Source organism: Nomascus leucogenys, chromosome 17 (genome assembly GCF_006542625.1).
Source record: "Nomascus leucogenys isolate Asia chromosome 17, Asia_NLE_v1, whole genome shotgun sequence".
In the NCBI taxonomy this organism is placed as follows: domain Eukaryota; kingdom Metazoa; phylum Chordata; class Mammalia; order Primates; family Hylobatidae; genus Nomascus; species Nomascus leucogenys.
The window spans coordinates 92,398,138-92,417,632 of record NC_044397.1 but is presented as its reverse complement, the minus strand read 5'-3'; the positions used below and the strand labels follow the sequence as shown (position 1 = coordinate 92,417,632).

The window sequence follows — 19,495 nt, the reverse complement described above, 5'->3', positions numbered from 1 at the left end:
CGTGTGTGGTGTGTGTGTGTCCGTGGCTGAGTCGAGGAGGCCCGGCCCGCCGGTGTCCCCGAGTCGCCTGCGCGCGAGTGTGTGTGTGCGCGTGTGTGTGCGCGCGCGCCGCGGCGAAGGTGGATCCGCTCGCTCCGCAGCGAGCCCGGCCGGGGCCCCGCGACCTGCAGCCGCCGCCGCCACCGCTGCCGCCGCTCCCCGGGCCTCCCCTTGCGCGGGCCGGGCCGGGGATGGAGCCGCAGCCGGAGCCGCCGCAGCCGGAGCCGCGGCGCGGAGCAGCCTGAAGCGCGGGCGGCGCGCGGGACCGGGGGGAGGGCGGGCCGAGGGGAGGGTCCTGCGGGCCGGGGGGGCGGGCGCGGCGCGCCCCCTCCCTGGCGCGCTCGCTCCCTCCCCCGCGCGCCCTCCCTCGCCGCCTCCTCCCGCCGCCTGCGGCCCCCCCTCGCCGGGGACCGAGCGCGCTCGCTCCGGCGCCGGCCTCGCCTCCTCGCAGCAGCGCCATGGTACGTCGCCGCACCCACTTTCGTTTTCGCCCGGGGACTTTTTGGGGTGGTGCGTGGGCTCCGGGCGAAAGTTGCAAGATCTGGGGGGACAGGGGGCGGGGGCCGCCTGGAGGAGGGGCTCGAGGCGGGGACCCCCACTCGCCAGTCGCCACGGGACCCTTACCCACGATCCCCCCCCGCACCCCGGCTGGGGGCGGAGCTGGCGCGCGGGGCGCCGCGGGAGACCCCAAGTGGGGGGCCCCTCGCGGGCGCCGCGGAGTTGGCGGGGAGGGCGGGGCTCCCCGGAGAAGGCCCCCACAACCCCAGGCCGGGCCCCCGCCCCCTCCCCGGGCCAGACCCCAGGCGGGAGGGCGCGGCCTGGGCGCACGACCCCCAAGCGCGCAGTCCGTGGGGGAGCCCGGGCCAGGAAGGGGGCGCACGGCGGGACGGCGCGTGGGGCGGGGGTCGCGGCGGCCCCCGCGGGGTGCCCCGGCCCGGGCGAGCGCGGCGCGCCAGCTAGCGGAAAATGGCCGCTGCGGAGAGGGGCGGAGAGCGCGCCGCGGCCGCCGCCGGGCGCCTTGAACTTGGAGCCGGGCGGGCGGCCGCGCTCGGCGCCGCGCAGGAGCAGCCGCCCCGCCTGCCCTCGCACCGCCCCCGCCCCGCCCCGCCCCTCGGCAGACCCCGGCCCCGCCGCCGCGCGCGCGGGGTCCCTAGCTGGGAGGGATCCCCGGGTCTCGGCCTGGCGCGCCCCAGGCCCGGGAGCGGGGGTGGCTGCACTTGGGGTTCCGGTGTCCGGTCGACTGGCGTCGGGGTCGTGCGCACCTCGAGGGGTGCGTGGGAGCCCCTGCGCTCCGTAACGGGCCGGCATTGGCGTCTGGGGGAGCGTCCGGGGTGTGCGCGGCGGGTTGGTAGTGTACCTGCCTTGGGGCCGCGGGTCCCAGCGCGTCGGCTCCGCCGCTTTCTATGTCCGCGTGTGTCTGCACATCCACGTGCTGGCGTGTGTTGTGTTGTGAGCGCCGCCCGCATTGTGCGGCTGCGGGACACTTGTGTCTTTGGATAACTGGGCAACTGTGCGCGCGTCCCTGCGGGACGGTGTTGTGAAACTATGGCTGGGCTGCGTGTCCGCGGAGCCGTGTGTCCCTGGGTGACCGTGGGGTGTCCCCGTGTGGGTGTGTGGCGGTTGGGGGGGTCGCCAGGGAGTGGAGAACTGTCCAGTGGCCGCGTTCCAGGGGACAGTTGGGTGCCGCTTGCTGTGTGCGAGTGACTGGCGCTGAGCGTCCCCCTAGGGGAAGGGTCTGCCTTCCACTCCCGGCCTCGCCTACCCCAGTTCCTTTTTTCCTGTAACTGGGGACTGCCTGGGCAGCGGAGGAAGAGCGCTCCCTCCACCTTTTCAAAACTCTGTCCCTTTACCTATCCCCTACGTCCCCTCCACTTCCCCCAGCCTTCAGGGTCCCCCATCCGCTTGGCCCGATTGGGTCCTGGCTGGAGGTTCGGGCGCGAGGTGGCGCCGGGACGCGATCACTCGGCACGCAGACCAGACGTCGCTCGCCAGGGGTTGCGCTTGCGCGGGGACCTGCCCCGAGGGGGGCGGGGCGGCGGGGGTTCCCCCCTCCCTGAGAGGCCGTGGAAGTCCCGAGGGGTGGGTGGTTACAGCAGCACAGGGGTTAGGACGGGCTCGGGAGGTGGCTAAGGAGACCCCTATTATCCTATGCTGGGGAGAGCCTAGGGGCACCGGGACTGGTCCCGCAGTCCCGCCTCCAGCACTTGCCCCCAATGGTCCAGAGGCTGTGGGCACAGAGAACTGTTTTGTCACCTCCAGGGAAATCCCCGCCGCTCCCCACCCCCAGTGCGTTTGATATAATTTTCTAAATATAAAAAGCCCAAGGCCAGGCTGGTCTCTCTCGCTTTCTTCTTGACATCCCATCATGGGGGGCTGTTTGGGATGTCAAGAAGGAGAGAAAACCCACAATGACACAGAGACCTCCCCCAACAACACTCAAGGTCATTCTCAGGTTGTCACCATCCCCCACACCCACTCCCAGCCTCAGACTCACAGCACTCGCCCTCCGCAGTCCCGGAGGGACGGTTGGGCGCCCTGGCCTTCAGCACACGGCATGGCCCTCTGTCCCCATTTTGGGTCCTGTGCACAGTGGGACACACGTGCATGAAGTCATAATTACACACACACACACACACACACACACACCCACGACACTCCCTCACGGTGCCTGTGTCTGCATGACTCTGCACACACAACCACACAGAGACTCACATAGACACACAGGCCTGTCTAGAGACAGACGTCACACACACAGGCGTGCACGGACACACATGGGCAGACGCACTCACGGACACAAACACCGCACTTGCCGGGGGTAGACAACCACATCTCACCCTCCTGCCCTTCCCTGTCCCCACCGCGTTTCTGCAAGGCCAAGAGCCCAGCTCTGGGCAGAGCTGGTGCAGGAGGAGCAGGGAGTTGGCGTGCTGTGTGTCATTGTGATGGTGCGTATGTGACTCTGTGTGTGCCTCTATGGGCATACCGGGGGGGGGGGTTCCACTTGTGGGTGTGTGTGTGCTTGTAAGAGTGTGTGGTTTTGTGTGGAGTGTGTGTGTGATTGTGGACAAGTGCCCACGTGTTTGTGGTTGTGTCTGCACTTGTGTGGGGGCAGCTATGTCCGTGTGTTGTGCTTCTAAAGAAGCATCCTGTGGGGAGTTGGGAGGGTGTGTTTGTGGCTGTGTGTGTGCCATGTGGGTCTGTGTGTGTGTGTGTGTGTCTCTGCTCGCCCCTCTTTGAGGAGGTATTTGAGGTCAGGTGTGGGGAAGGCTGTGATGATATATGGGTCTGTTTTTGTGTGAGTCTGTGCGTGTATTTGTATCTTTGAGTGTGTATGTAGCTGTGTGTTGTGTGGAGTCTGTGTCTGCAGCTGTTTGAGTCCGCACGATGTGTGTCTGTGTGTCTCTGTAGGTTGTAGTGTGTGGTGTGTGTGTCTGTCTGTACCAGCCTCAACGGCCTATCTGACCTTTAACTCACATGACCTTAACATCCCTTCCTACAGCCTCAGTTTCTCATCTGTAAAATGGGACCACATGGGACCCCTGCAGGGTTCCTGGGGAGCTGGCACCGTGAGCCCCTTGCTGAGCAGGTGCGGGGCTCGGGGAGGCTGACTGCACACTGCACTGCTGTATAATCATTTGCCTGCAAAATTATGTCCTTTATTCTCTGGGTGTGGTGGCTGTGGGGTTACCGTGGGGGGCTGGGGGTTCCTGTCTACCCTGCCTGAGTTGCTCTGTGAATTGCATTCAATTTTTTAAGTTTTCCTTTAATTACTGAAGCCATTAGTGATGATACGAAGAGGATACAACTGTATCCAGAGGAAAAAACATCCAATCTTTCTGATCACCCCCATTCCTGGGTGGAACCCCGCTCCAGAATGTTGCCATCTATAGTTGGAGCATTTGCAGGAGTGAGAAATACACATTCTTATAGAGGATACATGTGCATATGTGTATATTTCCATAAAGGATGTACTTGTGGAAATACTCGTGTATTTCCATAAAGGAGATATATGTATATGTACGTGTGTGTCTGTATGTATGTATATATATATATATATATATATTTTGAGACGGAGTTTTGCTCTGTTGCCCAGGCTGGAGTGCAATGGCATGATCCCGGCTCACTGCAACCTCCACCTCCCGGGTTCAAGCGAACCTCCAGCCTCAGCCTCCCGAGTAGCTGACACTACAGGCACCCTCCCCCATGCCCGGCTAATTTTTGTATTTTTAGTAGAGATGGGGTTTTGCCACATTGGCCAGGCTGGTTTTGAACGCCTGACCTCAAGTGATCTGCCTGCCTCGGCCTCCCAAAGTGTTGGGATTACAGGCGTAAGCCACTACACCCAGCCAAAGGAGATGTGTGTGTGTGTGTGTGTGTGTGTGTGTGTGTGTGTGTAAAGGATACTGTGTATATGTTTATAAATACATGTGTACTCTTTAAAACCCTAAATGAGATCTTGAATTTCCTTGCTGGATCTACAGCAGTGGGGTCTCAGCCAGGGGTGATTCTGTTCCCATGGGACACTTAGCCATGTCTAAGGACATTTGTGTTTGTCACGACCGGGGGGTGCCCCTGGCATGGAGTGGGTGGAGGCCATGAACTCTGCTCAGCACCCTGCAGTGCCCAGGATGGCCCCAACCCAGAGAGTGATCCAGCCCCAGTGTCCACAGTGCCAAGGGGGAGAGCTCTCCAGCTTCCTGTCCCCTCACTTGTCTCTTGGGGACATCACCAGTTGGGAGCCGCTGGTTTTACTCAGCTGCGTAGTGTCCCGGCCTGTGCCGGGATTCCCACACAGATGGACGGCATGGCTGCCTCCAAATTGTGGGCATTAGTTTTATAGGTGGCAGTCAACTCTTTTGTGCTCCTGTATCTGGGACAGTTACAGAGATACCGAAGAGTGAGATAACTGTAGAGAGAGTGCTTTGAAAAAAAAAAAAAAAAAATGAGCCAGATTGTGCTGGAAAGCGTCAGGAGCTAAATCATGCACCCATCTCCCGGGCCCTCCACACGCAGGTCCAAATCCACCGATTGCCTTTTTAAAGAAACTACGATGTACAGTTCCCTGCTGTAAGCACGGGCAGGTATTTGCTGACTTGCCTACAACCTGGAGGGTTATGAGCTGGCGTCGCCCCATTTCACGGAGGGAGAGCCGAGGTGCAGAGAGATGAAGCTGCTGGCTGGAGGAGACATAGACCCAAGTAGCGAGCCTGCGCTGCAGTTTAGGGAACCAACTGTGTGTGCCGCGGGGGGCCCTTCCCACCCAAACTGGGATATAGGCTGCTGTTTGTACACTTGCAGAAGCTTCTCCCTGCAGCTACCACCACCAATAATATTAACACACCCTTCCCACATGCTATGTAAAGACTCCAACCTTCCCCACCTTCCAAGATGCGTCCTGTTACCATAGCTGTTTTACAGATGAGGAAACCGAAGTTCCAAGAGGGGCAGTCTCTGCTCTCTAAACTTCACCTTCCAAAGGATTCTAAGTTGCTGAATGAAGGTTGCAGGCAGGGTGGTCTGTACAGGGGAGGGAGGGTGAAAGGCACAGGGTCTGGAAGTCTAGGAGGATTGTCTGAAGTCAACTGCAACTTTTAAATGTCTGTGAATTTTAGAGTTCACCCTATACGTGTCCCTAGCGTGTTTTAATAAAATATTGCTTCACGTTATATTAGTATGTGGATTTCCAGACACACTTCTCACTGTTTAAATTCCAAATTAAAACACACACACCACACACACCACACACACACACACACACATTTATGGAGCGTTCGCGATGTACTAAGCATTGTTTGAATAATGTCACTGTCATGCAGAGAGGAGCCTGTGGGTGGCCTAGGGAACCTACGCTCCAGGAATTCTGCTCCCTCCTAGTTTACCTGTCAGGCCCTGGGCAAGTGGCTTCCGTTCTCTGGGCCTCAGTTTCCTCTCCTGTAACGCCCGAGGATAATGGGTGCTGTTATCTCCTGTGCCCCTGGGCCTGGGGCACCTGCCCCAGCTTGGTGAGAGGGTATCATTTGTCCTTGGGAAGCTCAGAGAGATGAGGTGAAATGGCCAAGCTTTCTAAGAATGTGTCTTTAGTGGACATTTGACCGAAGGTCAAGGCTCTGCTAAGGTCATTGTCCTTATCCCCAGCAATCCCACAGGATGGGCACCTTTAAGCCACTTTATAGGGGAGAACCCTTGGGGTGGGAATGAGAGACACAGCAGCCTCTGAGCAAGCCTGGGAGGATCCAGGGAGTGAACCGGGGGAGGGTTGGGGCCCTGTCATCAGATGCCCTGGGGGCTCAGACAGAGGCAGGCCAGGTCTCTGCCCTGTTATTCTAGAAGGAGAACAGAATGTGGGCTCCGGGGCCAGATGGCCTGGCTCGAAGCCACACTTGCCATACCTCAGTCTTGAGATCTGTGAAAAGGGCACACCCCTGAGGCAGGTGGAAATTATTGGATACCCAGGGGGAGGCTGCAAGGGTTTATCTGGCCAGCTGGAGATCCCGCCTGGACGCCGTCCTCCTGGGGTGCTGGAGAGACACTCAGGCGAGGCCACCCTGCCCCTGCCCCTTGGGTGCTGGGTGAAGAGAGCAAATTCTGGAGCCTCCCGTGTTAGCCTGGGCCCTTCTGGCCAAGGAAGGGACGGCTGCACACAAGCTTCTCTAGCTGGGGACCCGCAGCCCCTGCCTGGCTCTGGGGGGAGAAGGGAGCCAGGGTGCTGTGGGACCAGCTCACCGTGCACCCAGGGTCGTACATCTTTAAGGGGAAAGAGGCGCGCTGGCCGGCCTCTGCGCACGTCACTTCTTCATTCCTTCCCTCCCCCCTGGCTCGTTCCTCCAACTTCCCGGCCAGCTCGGGGGTGATGGGGGGGTGGGGAGGGGGGGCCTTAAAAATCCACCTCTGGCCCCTCAGTGTCCAGAAACAACCCAGTCCCCCCCTCCGCTTGATCCGAGTGGGGGTTGCCCTGCAGTCCTGGGGTCCCGGTTTAGTGCCCTGGGGCATTGCGTAAATACGGGAGGGGGGGTCCTGAGACGTCGGGGGAGGCTCTCCTTTCTCGCTCGCGCCCTTTTTTCCCTCGTTTCTTTGAAAGTTGGGTGTTGAGAAGTGGAAGGTTCGGGGTGGGAGGGGAGAGAAATGGGGGGTGGGAGTGGGAGGGTGTCAGAGGGTAGAGAGAGACAGACAGAGACGGGGGAGAGAGGAAGAGAGAGACAGAGAGAGAGAGAGAGAGAGAGACGGAGGGAGAGAGGGACAGAGAGCGAGGCGGGCGGCGCGAGAGAGGGAGAGCGGGAGGGAGGAGGAGGGAGACCGAGGGAGGAGGCGGCGAGGAGAGCGCGCCGGCCGCGGGGCGGGGGGGGGGGGGCGGGGGGGTGGTTTGGAAAAATGACTCAGTAAGTTCAGCGCGCCCGCTCCGGCCGGCCCTGCGCCTCCCGCCGCGCCCGGGATGTATTCGTCCCCGCTCTGCCTCACCCAGGTACGGTCCTCGCCCGGCCCCCGCCGGCGCCCCCGCGCCCCGTGCCCCGCGCCCCCCGCATCCCAGCCCCGGAGTTTTGAAGCCGGAGGAGGCGGGACGAAAAAGGCGCGCGTCCCTCCCGCCATCCCTGCCCGGGATGCCCCCCGCGCCGAGGGCTGGGGTCCGGTGGGGGGATGGGTCAGGCTGGGGTACCCCTCCACACCCTTACCTACCGCGGACCCCCTACGCGGGACTCCCGCCCAGCCCCCCCCCCACCCCCGACTCTCGGGACCTCTCCCGGATGTGGGGCTTGATCTGCAGATTTGCGCCCCCCCCACTCCGACGCACTCCGCACCCCCTCCCCAACTCTCGGAAAGGTCGGGGTGGGGGCTGGCCCCCCTCCAGCAAGGGCTCTGCGGGAAGCCCCCCGCCTGCCTCTGAGAGGAATCTAGGGGGTCGTGATTGGACCCTGGGTCTCCCCAGCTGGAGAGAAGGGGACCTCTCATGTGTTTCCCTCTTGTCCCCCCACCAAGGTTGTGCGGGCCGCCCTGGCCCTCGGCCGCCTTTCCCCCGTTATTGGCCCACGTGTGCATGGAGGGGGAGGGGGCAGGAGAAGTTGGAGGCCCGGGAGGGGGAAGGGTGCTCTGGCGGCCCGGCTCGGTGCCCCCCCTTTGCAACCCCCCCAGCACCGTCCCGGTATTTTCGCTGCATCGATTCTGGATTCTGGAGCCGCCGCTGGGAGGAGCGGGAGGCCCGGCGCTCCGGGTCTGGCCCGGGCACTGCGGCGCTGCGGACGCCCTCGCCAGCCCGGCACCTGCCCCTGCCCCCTCCCCCTCCCCCTCCCGTAGCCTCTCACCCCTGGCCGCACTCCCAGACTGCCCCGGGGCCGAGCCTTGTGCAATGGCCGAGGGGGTGTGTGGGGAGGGGGCGGCTCCCCCCCCCCCCGGGGACTCCTTCCAGCCCCAGGCTCCCCGGGGACCCCGAGGTCTGCAAGTTCCATTTTCTAGACCGCTGCTTTCCTCCTTACGCTGTGTGTCTTTAGGCTGGAGAGGTTCTGGCCTCAGTTTCCCCTGAAGTGACGTGCGGCTAAGGCCGGTTTTGGAGAGGGGGCAGTATGGCGGGCAAACTGTAAAGTCCCGGCCCGTGGGGGGTGCGATTCCAGCGAGGGCCAGGCCCGTCTTAAGGAGCACTGTGTGGGGATTTTGTGAGTCCCCGGCTTCCGCCCCAGGGCATGGTGCAGCGAGGGACCCCCCACGCCAGGCATGGTCCTTGGTACGGTCTTTCTCACCGGCCCCCTGCAGCCGACAGGGAATGTGGGAGCTGGTGCTGAGGGGGTCTGAGGTCTGTCCTACCTGTGATCCCCTGAGTGACCTTGGGTAAGTCCTTATCCCAGCCTCAGTTTCCCTTTCTGAGCAGCTTTGGGGAGGGGTTCCGAAGAAGGCATCTCTTTGAAGCTCTCCAAGAACAGCTAGGGTTCGAGTGGGCGCGCTGTGTGACCTTGGGCAGGCTTTGAAGTCTCTGGGCTTATGGGGTGAGTGAGGTGTCCCCGCTCTGTCCTCGCCAGCCGGAAGGAGCCATTTGGGAGGGCTGAGCTGAAGGGAGGCTGTTCCAGGCTGGGGAGGTTGGAAGGCTGCCTGTGCACCCTGGAATTCCCCCATCAGGGCTGGTTGGGAGACATCCTGGTTGCTGGGGTGGGTTGGGGGGTAGCGAGAACCGCAGTCCAGGCTTTGCCTCAGAGAATTGCTAACTCGGCCTCAGTTTCTCCAGGAACAGGGCAAGGACCAGCCAGGCGGGCTGTCTGTGGAAACCGAAAAACAGAGAGGCTGAAAACTAAAAACTATCCAGGGGTGCTGCGTGCAAGAGACAGAGACGAGAAGACAGAGACAGGCAGAGAGACAGAGGCAGAGAGCTCCCAGGCCAGGGTGGGGACGGCGAGTGCCAAGTGCAGGGGGCTCCCTCCTCCCCTGCGATTCTCCTCTCTGCCCCGCCCTCCACCCCAGCCATGGAGTGGAGCTGGGGACCCCCTTTCCAGTTTCTCTTCAGCCTGAATGTAATCCCCACTGCTCCCCCAAGGCCCAGCCTGGTCTGGGGTAGCCAGCGGGGCAGGCTGGGGAACTCAGAAGGACGCTGAGTGCCCCATGCAGGAGCCTCCCACCCAAGTTCTGGCTGCCTGACTCAGTTTCCCAAATCACTTCCCCTCCATTTCTCTCATCTTGGTCTCTTTTTGTCTATGTTTATCTCTGTCTTTCTGTGTGTGTGTTTGTGTCTCTGTTTCTCCCCGCCTGTTTCACTCCCAGTCACTATTGGTCTCTTTCTGTCTCTCTTTCTCATCCTGTCTCTCTGATGTCTCAGTCTCTCTCACTGTCTCTGTCTCTTCATGTCTATCTGACCATCCCTTTCTCCTCTTTGTCTCTGCATGTCTCTCTGATGTGTCTCTGTCTCTCTGTCTCTCCCTCCCTTTGCGCTCTTTGTATGTCTCTCCGATGTGTCTCTGTCTGTTTCTCTGTCTCTTTCTCTCTGCCGCCTTCCTCTCTGTCACTGTGTTTCTCTCCAATATGTCTGTCTCTTCATGTCTGTCTCACCTTCCCTTTCTCCTCTCTCTGTCTCTGCGTGTCTCCCCTTGCCCCCTCTCTCCCTGTCTCTCTCTGTCTCTGCATGTCTCTCCTTACTCCCCTCTCTCTGTCTCTCTCTGTCTCTGGGCCTCCCTCTCCCCCTTTTCCCAGCTAATTTTACAACCTGAGCCCAACCGAAAATAGCTCCCTTTTAGCTGATCCGACCCGGATCCTTCTCGGGAGCCGAGGCTGGCGGGGGGTGGGGGGCATCTCGGTGCCAGCCCGCTCTGTGCCACCCGGGCCCAGCCCGCCGAGGGGGGAGTGGGCGCTGGCGGCCCTGGGGCATTCTGGGAGCCCCGGACCAGGCTCGGCGGTGACTCAAGCGCTTTTTCACTTTTACTCTTAAGAGGAACTGTGTGGAGCCCGTGGCTCCCATAAATCCTGCCGGCGGGAAGGCCGGCCTCCCCGTGCCTGCTCTGGGCCTCTCTCCCTGCCTCCCTCCCGCCGGCGCCACCGCCACGTTAGTTATTCCGGGTTTGGGGCGAAGTCCCTCTTGGCCGCAGCATGGCGGATTCCCTGGGCCACCTCCATCCCGCCACCCGGTCCCTGCCTCATTCATTCATTCTTTCCTTCATTCCTTCGTCCCATGCCCTCTTGGAGCAGAGTATGCTTTGCTGCCATTTCTCCAGCAGGGTAACTGAGGCTGGGAGAGGCTGTCCTCCCACCCCAGACCCCCAACCTTTGTTGGATTTTCTAGATCTTCCTTAAGCATCTCCTGGGCCCTGGGGATAGGTGGGGGTGGGGGGAGGCAGCAGAGCCCAGGCGCAGTGTAGGTTCTTAGAGGGAGCTTGGGCGGTGCCTACCAGGAGCAGGGGGCCTGCAGCCCCTCAGTGCTGGGAGAGGGGCTAAGAGTCAGAGGGCCAGGGCCTGCCTGAGGTGGCACAGGGGCTGGCAGAGCTGGGGTTCAGGCCATTTTCCATCTGGCGGCTTGGGCAGGTGGGCACTCTCTCCCCGTGTGCCCCCCACCCGGGGCCTGGTGGCCTCTGATTCACTCTCTACCAGGCGCCACCACTCTCCTGGTGTATCTCCCTCTCTTGGTCTCTCTGTGCATCTCTCTCTGTTTCTCCCCCTCCCCTTTCTGCGGCAGAGGTGCCTCTGCGCGCCCGGGCCAAGCGCCCTGTAAATCACCAAAGCTGGGATTCTGGCAGAGTCAGCGTTCTCCTCTCTCTCTCTGTCTCTCTCTCTGTGTCTCCCTCCCTTTCTCCCACCATCTCGCTCTCTTCTCCTCTCTCCTTCTCTCTCTCTCTCCTCCTCTCTCCCCTCTTCTCTCTCCCTCTCTCCTTCTCTGTCTCCCTTTCCATCTTTCCCTCTTCCTTTCTCTATCTCTCCCGTCTCCCTTCTCTCCCTCTCTCCTTCTGTCTTCTCTCTCTTTGTCTCTCTCTTTCTCCCTCCCTCCCTCTCTCTCTCTGTTCCTCTTCTTTCTGTCTCTCTGTCTCTCTGAGCTGGCCTCCCTCTCTCTCACACCAAATGGATGGGAAACGCTGCCTGGGCCTCCTGCCCCTGCCACGGCCCGCCCCCCACTCTCCTGCCTGTGTCCACACCGACCTCACCTGGGTGCCGGTCTGCCCTGCAACACACAGTGTGCGGGCACCCATGTCCTGACCAGGACACATCCATGGCCACACACTGGGTGCACATGCGTGCACACTCCCTGACAACCACACGGACGAGGACACAGCTCTGCCTGCCTCGGATCTGCCCCGATGGGGATCATCAACACACAGACCTGGAGTGCCCCTCAGATCTGCCTCAAAATCTTGCTCAGGAGGCTCCAAACCCAATATAGTACCTGGTAGAGAGAAGGTGCCAAATAACTGCTATAGAGGCTGCCAAATAAGTGTTGCTGTGCTTGTGATTATTGCTAAACTAATTCTCCTCTTTCCTGACTCTGGTGGGTGACCTGCCCCCACCCCCGGACCATTTCTTGCCCTGAAATGAAGTCAGCAGAAACCCCCACTTCCTCAGGGCTGCTGCAGATTCAGGGAGGCAGCACAATTTTTTTTTTTTTTTTTTTTTTTTTGAGGTAGAGTCTCGCTCTGTCGCCCAGACTGGAGTGCAGCGGTGCGATCTTGGCTCACTGCAACCTCCGGGGAGGCAGGACATTTCTGAGGTCCACAGTGCAGGGCTTGGTACTCAGTAGGTGCCCAATAAATACCTGTTGCATGAATGAATGAATGAATGAATGAATGAATGGCTTTTGGTTGAGAGGCGGGACTTTGGTCTTCCCGAGCCTCCATTTCTCCGCCAACATAAAATAAGAAACATAATGGCACTTTCCTCAGAGACATCGATGTACCTTAGTCCAACACCTGGTATACAGTAGGTGCCAAATAAGTGCTGCTGTGCTTGTGGTTGTTACTAAACTAGTAATTGCACTGAACACCCCAGAGGCATTTTCCAATTTCCCTCCATTCCCTCTGTGTGTATTTGCGCAGCGTAAGCCCAGCTTTGGGCTGGGTGACAAGGACAGTGGTGACCTGGAAAGGCCCGGTCTCAGACACCTCTCCAACGTGGCATTTCTGTTAGTCTTTCTTTCTTTCTTTTTTCTTTCTCTATCTTTCTCCTTCCTTCCTTCCTTCCTTCCTTCCTTCCTTCCTTCCCTTCTTCCCTCCCTCCTTCCTTCTCTCTCTCTCCCTCTCCCTCTCTCTCTCTCTCTCTCTCTCCCTCTCTCTCTCTCTCTGTCTCTCTCTCGGAGTCTTGCTCTGTCGCCCAGGCTGGAGTGCAGTGGCGTGATCTCAGCTCACTGCAACCTCCACTTCCTGGGTTCACGTGATTCTCCTACCTCAGCCTCCCAAGTAGCTGGAATTACAGGCATGCGCCACCACGCCCAGCTAACTTTTGTATTTTTAGTAGAGACGGGGTTTCACCACGTTGGCCAGGCTGGTCTCAAACTCCTGACCTCAGGTGCTCCACCTGCCTCGGCCTTCCAAAGTGCTGGAATTACAGGCATGAGCCACCGTGCCTGGCCTCTGTTAGTCTTTTCTCCCTGCCCAGCCCTGTCCAGGGTCTCCCTGAGTTTGACCAGCCCTGTGTGGGTACCAGCCTTCCTTACACATGAGGGTGCATGGATGAGGGGGGTCCCAGAGGCAGAAGATGGCAGCGTTGCTTCAGTGGTCTGGTTGCTGGAGATGCTAACAGATCAAAGCTGTGCCCTTGTGGGACCGACAGTCTAGGCTGGGTCGGGGGCAGGCAGGAAACGAGGTGACCAGGACTCCTTGAGGATGTGGCCTGCGACCGACCTTGGGGATCAAACAAGGGGAAGGGAACCATGTGGGACTCGGAGAGTGTGCACGGTGCAGATCAGGTGTCGCTGGACGCTCTGGCCCGAGACTGTTTGCTCAAGGGGCCCAGGAGTGGGGGTGGGGTGCCAGGAGGCCCAAGGACCGGTCCCAGCTCAGTTCCTTCCTGACTGTGTGACTTGGGTGGAAGATTTCATGCCTCAGTCTCCTCCTCGAGGTAGTGGGCGCAATGATAGTCCTCACTTTCACAGTAGGCTTTTGTTTTTTTGAAACGGAGTCTCGCTCTGTCGCCCAGGCTGGAGTGCAGTAGCACAATCTGGGCTCACTGCAACCTTCGCCTCCCGGGTTCAAGCGATTCTCCTGCCTCAGCTTCCCAAGTAGCTGGGATTACAGGCGTGTGCCACTACACCCAGCTAATTTTGGTGTTTTTAGTAGAGTTGGGGTTTCACCATGTCGGCCAGGCTGGTCTTGAACTCCTGACCTCAGGTGATCCGCCCGCCTTGGCCTCCCGAAGTGCTGGGATTACAAGTATGAGCCACTGTGCCCAGCCCCCATTTTGCAGTAGACATGATAGCTCAGCAAACGCTCAGCCTCTAAGAGGCACAGCCTCGCTCCCTGCCTCTCTCCTCCACCTCCTGGCCCCTCTGGCTCAGCCCTCATTGTCCTCCCAGAACATCAAGGCACAGAAGGAAGTAGGGGACCCAGGGTTCATTTTGCTGACTCACTACCTTGGCAGAGAGTTCGAACCCTGTGGACTCAGTTTACCCAAATTCCTCACTGTGGCCCACAAGGCCCTGCCCAGCCTGTCCTTGTCCCCTCCTCAACCCTCCCCTCTTCTCTCTTTCCCCCTTGCTCATTCTGCTCCAGCCACATGGGCCTCCTCGCTGTTCCTCTAACACGCCAGGTGTGGTCCTGCCCCAGGGCCTTTACACGACCCATTTCTCCATCAGAAAAGCTCCTGGCCTGGAGTGCCATCTCTCAAGACTTTGTTCAGGTGTCTCCTCCTGCAAGAGACCTTCCTGGACCACCCCAAGCTAAAAAACACCCCTCACCCCAGAGATTCTCTGGTCCCTCAAACTCTTAAATTTCTTCAGAGCACTTTGCCCAACTTGACATTTTATTACATATTTTGCTGATTTTAACCATCCGTCCCTACTCCAGATCTGGATCCAGGTGAGGGCCGAGCCCAGGTCCCTGCCAAGTCCTCGGCACCGTGCCTGGGACTGGCATGCAGCAGGCACTCACTAAATGTTTGTTGAGCAACAGAATGAATCTTCCCTCTCTGGGAACCGTTCACATGTCCACAGGCTGTGGTTCTCTGAGCCAGGGGAAGGAGCGGCCCAAGGGTACAGCCTGACACTGGTGCCGGATGGGCCTGGGATTGTCCGTGTGACCAGGGACAAGTCACCTCCCCCGGAGAAGAAGGCATTAGGACTAGGGCTTTGAAGGATGCATAGGAATTTGGGATAAGTGCTAAGGAGGTAATGAGCTACATTCTCATGAAGGATTGTTGAGTCACTTTTACCTGGAAACTTTTGGTTTGGAAATTGGAGTTTCATGTCCTGGTTTGCTGGCCTGGACTTTCAGGGTGGGAGGAGCACAGGGAGGTGAGTGAGGGGCATCACCCAGTTCATGGCATGGTCGTTCAGCAAGGTCTTGGGTCCAGATGTCTCTCTCCCAGCTGCTGCTGCTCTCTTTGGTCAGGAAGTACCAGTGGGCTAAGCTGGGGTTTCCAGGAAAGACCTGGCCTTGTTCCCCTTCTCCCCACCACCTTGCAAGGAACAAGGTCACCAGGCATGCTCCCCTGTCTCCAGCAGGCTGCAATATTCCTTTCTGCCCATTGTACAGAATGAGAGACTGAGGCTTATCTCAGGTGATCTGTTCCCCAGCCATTCAGATGGTGAAAATAGACATTACTGTCACCCAGCCACCTTCTCCGACAGTGGGTGCCTCAACTCTAGGCCTCAGGATTGGGGATGGGGAGGTGATAGAACTGGATGGTCCTGGCTGGATCTGGGAAACTCTGGGTTGAGGACTAAAGGCTGCTTGAAGGAGGGGACACTGGAGATAGGGCGTTGAGGGATGTGTAGGAGTTTGGGAGGATTTTCAGTATCTAGCTTGTCTTGGTTATCTCTTTTGCCAGTTGGGCCTCTGAGGGCAGTAGGAGGTCCCTGGGGAAGAGGCCCTGGTTATTGCAGGTCATGTGGGACAAACAGTGACAACCGGCCAACCGGGCCCTGCCTCTCACCTGGTCTGATCCCCTGGGGAGGACAAGGGAGGATGGGGCAGCAGGTCCATGACCCAGTTACAAGCTGTTTGTCTTCCTGCCTCTGTAACTAGCCGGGGTCACCACTGACGTGGGCCGCCACCCCTGCCCGCCTCCCTGGCACCTGTCCCCGGAAAGGGCACAGAGAAGGGGAGGAACATAGAGAAGGGAGGGGCAGTTAGGGAGGAGGAAGGGAACTCAGATCTAGGAGGGGCCAGATGAGAAAAGGAATTCAGAGGAGAGGGGCTAAGAAGTGGGGAGGGGGAATTCAGAGAGAGAGGGGGGTTGGGGAGAGAAGGAGTTGGGGGGACAGTGATCCCTGCCCCCATCACGGATGCCTCCCCTGTCCCTTCCAGCAGCCTCTTATCACAGCCCCAGTAAGCGTCAGAGCTTGGGTGGCGGCCACGGCCCCAGCCGGACACCATTGTCCGGGCCTCCTGCCCGCCTGGCATCCCCTCCACGGGCAGGTCCTGCGCCTCTATGGATCCTCTCTGCCGCGTCCCACTATCCCCCCCACCCAACCGCCCCCACTGCCCGGCTTCCCTGGCCAGACTATCTGGGCTCTGGTCCCAGCTCTGCTGACCGGCTGTGTGACCCTGGACAAACCGCTCCCCATCTCTGGGTCTCATCCAGTCAGGGGCAGGGACGAGATTGGACAGGGCCTGGGCCAGGCCCCCTCCACCTCCCCTTTGCCTTAGCAGGTTGGCTGGGGAAGCGGGGGCAGCGGAAAAGGGCCCTGAGGTCCGGTCCCCGCCGCAGCTGTTACGGTGACTCACGCTTTGGGGGACATTGGGGTGGGGGAGCTTCGCTGGTACAAGCTGACTCTGGTCTCACTGGCTGGGAGGCTATTTTCAGAGCCTCAGTAATAGGTGAAATCTGATGTCCCGCCCCTCCCCGCGAAGCACCCCACGGCCGGAGGCGGCCCAAGGGGACGCGGAACATAGAGCAGGGAGGGTGATCTGGCAGCGGCTGCTCTGCCCATCCCGGCCTGGAAATGGGACAGAGTCCAGCCACATCCGCTGGCACACACATGGGAGTCCAGGGTCAACGTCTCCCTACCTTCCTGAGACCCCAATCTTACAGAGAACAGGCTGTTCTGAGAAAGGGACCCGTGGCCTTCCAGGGGGTCAGGGCCCTGGTTCTTATCCTCACACTGGCCCTGAGACCCTGTGGGACCTCAGCCAGGTCTCCGCCCCTCTCTGAGCCTTAGTTTCCATGCCACAGAACGCACAGCGGGGCCTCAGGCTGTTCCCTGCTTCCTGGAAGATTGTCTGCAATCAAAATTATCATCGCAGCAATCATGTCCATAGTAATGAAAACACCCCAGCGTATTGGAGGGGCCGAGGCGGGAGGATCGCTTGAGCCCAGGAATTCGAGACCAGCCTGGGCAACATAGCAAGACTCCCATCTCTACTAAAAGTACAAAAATTAGCTGGGCATGGTGGCGCACCTGGAATCCCAACTACTCGGGAGGCTGAGACATGAGAATCGCCTGAACCCAGGAGGCGGAGGTTGCAGTGAGCTAAGATCATGCCACCGCCCTCCAGCCTAGGCAACAGTGTGAGGCACTGTCTCAGAAAAAAAAGAAAAAAAAAAAAAAAAAAGGAAAGAAAATATCTCCCAGTGCCTTGGGAGGCCGAGGTGGGAGGATCACTTGAGCCCAGGAGTTTGAGACCAGCCAGGGCAACATAGTGAGTGAGACTTCCATCTTTGCAAAAATAAAAATTAGCCAGACATGGTGGTTTGCACCTGTAGTCCCAGCTACTCAGGAAGCTGACGTGGGAGAATCGCTTGAGTCTGGGAGTTCAGGGCCCAAGTGACCTGAGATCGTGCCACTGCACTCCAGTGAGACGCCTGTCTTTTTTTTTTTTTTTTGAGATGGAGTCTCACTCTTGTTGCCCAGGCTGGAGTGCAGTGGCGCGACCTCGGCTCACTGCAACCTCCGCCTCCCGGGTTCAAGTGATTCTCCTGCCTTAGCCTCCCGAGTAGCTGGGATTACAGGCACCTGCCACCATACCTGGCTAATTTTTTGTATTTTTAGTAGAGATGGGTTTTCGCCATGTTGGCCAGGCTGATCTCAAACTTCTGACCTCAGATGATCCACCCACCTCGGCCTCCCAAACTGCTGGGATTACAGGCATGAGCCACCACACCAGCCTGAGACCCCCATCTCTTAAAAAAAAAAAAAAAAAGTAATAAAAATCACAATAGCCCCAGCACTTTGGGAGGCCGAGGCGGGCGGATCACGAGGTCAGGAGATTGAGACCATCCTGGCTAACACAGTGAACCCCCGTCTCTACTAAAAAAAAAAAAAAAAAAAATACAAAAAATTAGTCGGGCATGGTGGCGGGTTCCTGTAGTCCCAGCTATTCGGGAGGCTGAGGCAGGAGAATGGCTTGAACCTAGGAGCTGCAGTTTGCAGTGAGCTGAGATCGCATCACTGCACTCCAGCCTGGGTGATAGAGCGAGACTCTGTCTCAAAAAAAAAAAAAAAAAAAATCCCAATAGCAGTGTAAGTTGTAATGATAACAATCATCGCATCATTAATAACAATGTAGCCCTTTGAGAGCTGGGGGGAGGAGGACAGCTTTCTGTGCTAGGAAGGGATCACCCCTGTCCAAAATGCTTAGCCCAGCCCGGTCAAGGCAGGGAGATGGAAAGGCAGTTTTGCTTCTCTTTCTCTTCTTCTTCCTTGAATTTATTCCACCTTGAGGCTGAGAAACCAGGTCCCAGATTTTTTAAATTTGTTTTATTTTATTTTTTATTTTTTGAGAGACAGGGTCTTACTCTATCCCCCAGGCTGGAGTGCAGTGGCACAATCACAGCTCACTGCAGGCTCGACCTCTGAGGCTCAAGTGATCCTCCCACCTCAGCCTCCTAAGTAGCTAGGACTACAGGTGTGCACCACAGCAATTATGCCCAGCTAATTATTTTTGTAATTTTTAGTAGAGACGGGGTTTTGACATGTTGGCCAGGCTGGTCTCAAACTCTTGGGCTCAAGTGATCCGTCTACCTCAGCCTCCCAAGTAGCTGGGACTACAGGCACGCACCACAAAAATTATGCCCAGCTAATTTTTGTAATTTTTGTAAAGATAGGGTTTTGACTGCCGGGCACAGTGGCTCATGCCTGTAATCCCAACACTTTGGGAGGCAGAGGCAGGTGGATCACCTGAGGTCAGGAGTTCAAGACCAGCCTGGCGAACATGGCGAAACCCCATCTCTACTAAAAATACAAAAATTAGCTGGGCATGATAGTGTGTGCCTGTAATAGTGTGTGCCTGTAATCCCAGCTACTCGGGAGGCTGAGGCAGGAGAATCTCTTGAACCTGGGAGGCGGAAGTTGCAGTGAGCCGAGATTGTGCCACTGCACTCCAGCCTGGGTGACAAGAGTGAAACTGTTTCAAAAAAAAAAAAAGAGATGGGGTTTCGCCATGTTGCCCAGGCTGGGATTGAGCTCCTGGGCTCAAGTGATCCACCCACCTCAGCCTCCCAAAGTTCTGGGATTACAGGCGTTAGCCATAGTCCCCAGCCGAGATCCCAAATGCTATGCTGGCTCGGTTTCCCTTGCTGGAAAATGGGAAGAATGGGAGGGGCCTCCCCACACCCAGACAGGGAGCTGGGGGCCTCCCACTGCTCCACATTTTTCTCCAAGGGGCTGCTGTTATTTTCGTGGGGAATCAGATGAGTGCAGGTTCCAGTCCACCTCTGCCCCCCATGGCCGGGTTCCCCCTCAAGGCCTCCGTTTCCTTATCTGTAGCATGGGTGTTGTGACTGCCCTCAGACACCAATTCGTCATGATTTGGGAGTAGGTTGAAGTCCCAGCTCTGGCCCAGTCTCAGCACCTTCCCAGCCCTCGGATTTTCCATCTCCAGGATGGGTCTGCAGGGAACGGGGTGGCCCC

General features: G+C 58.6%; 1 protein-coding gene across 7 annotated transcripts in view; it reads left to right on the top strand.

Moving 5' to 3' along the window:
* Nucleotides 1–384: 384 nt before the first annotated feature.
* Nucleotides 385–19,495, top strand: part of NFIC (nuclear factor I C) — a 108,603-nt gene continuing 89,492 nt past the window's right edge. For 4 of the 7 annotated variants that reach the window (XM_030797458.1, XM_030797456.1, XM_030797454.1 and 1 more), the window contains exon 1: nucleotides 7,381–7,498. In XM_030797458.1, coding sequence (XP_030653318.1) covers nucleotides 7,469–7,498 — 30 coding nt within the window. In that variant the 5' untranslated portion in view covers nucleotides 7,381–7,468. Of the gene's footprint in view, nucleotides 501–7,380; nucleotides 7,499–19,495 lie in introns of those variants that run through there. The other 3 variants (XM_030797457.1, XM_030797455.1, XM_030797453.1) reach the window with 1 other exon arrangement.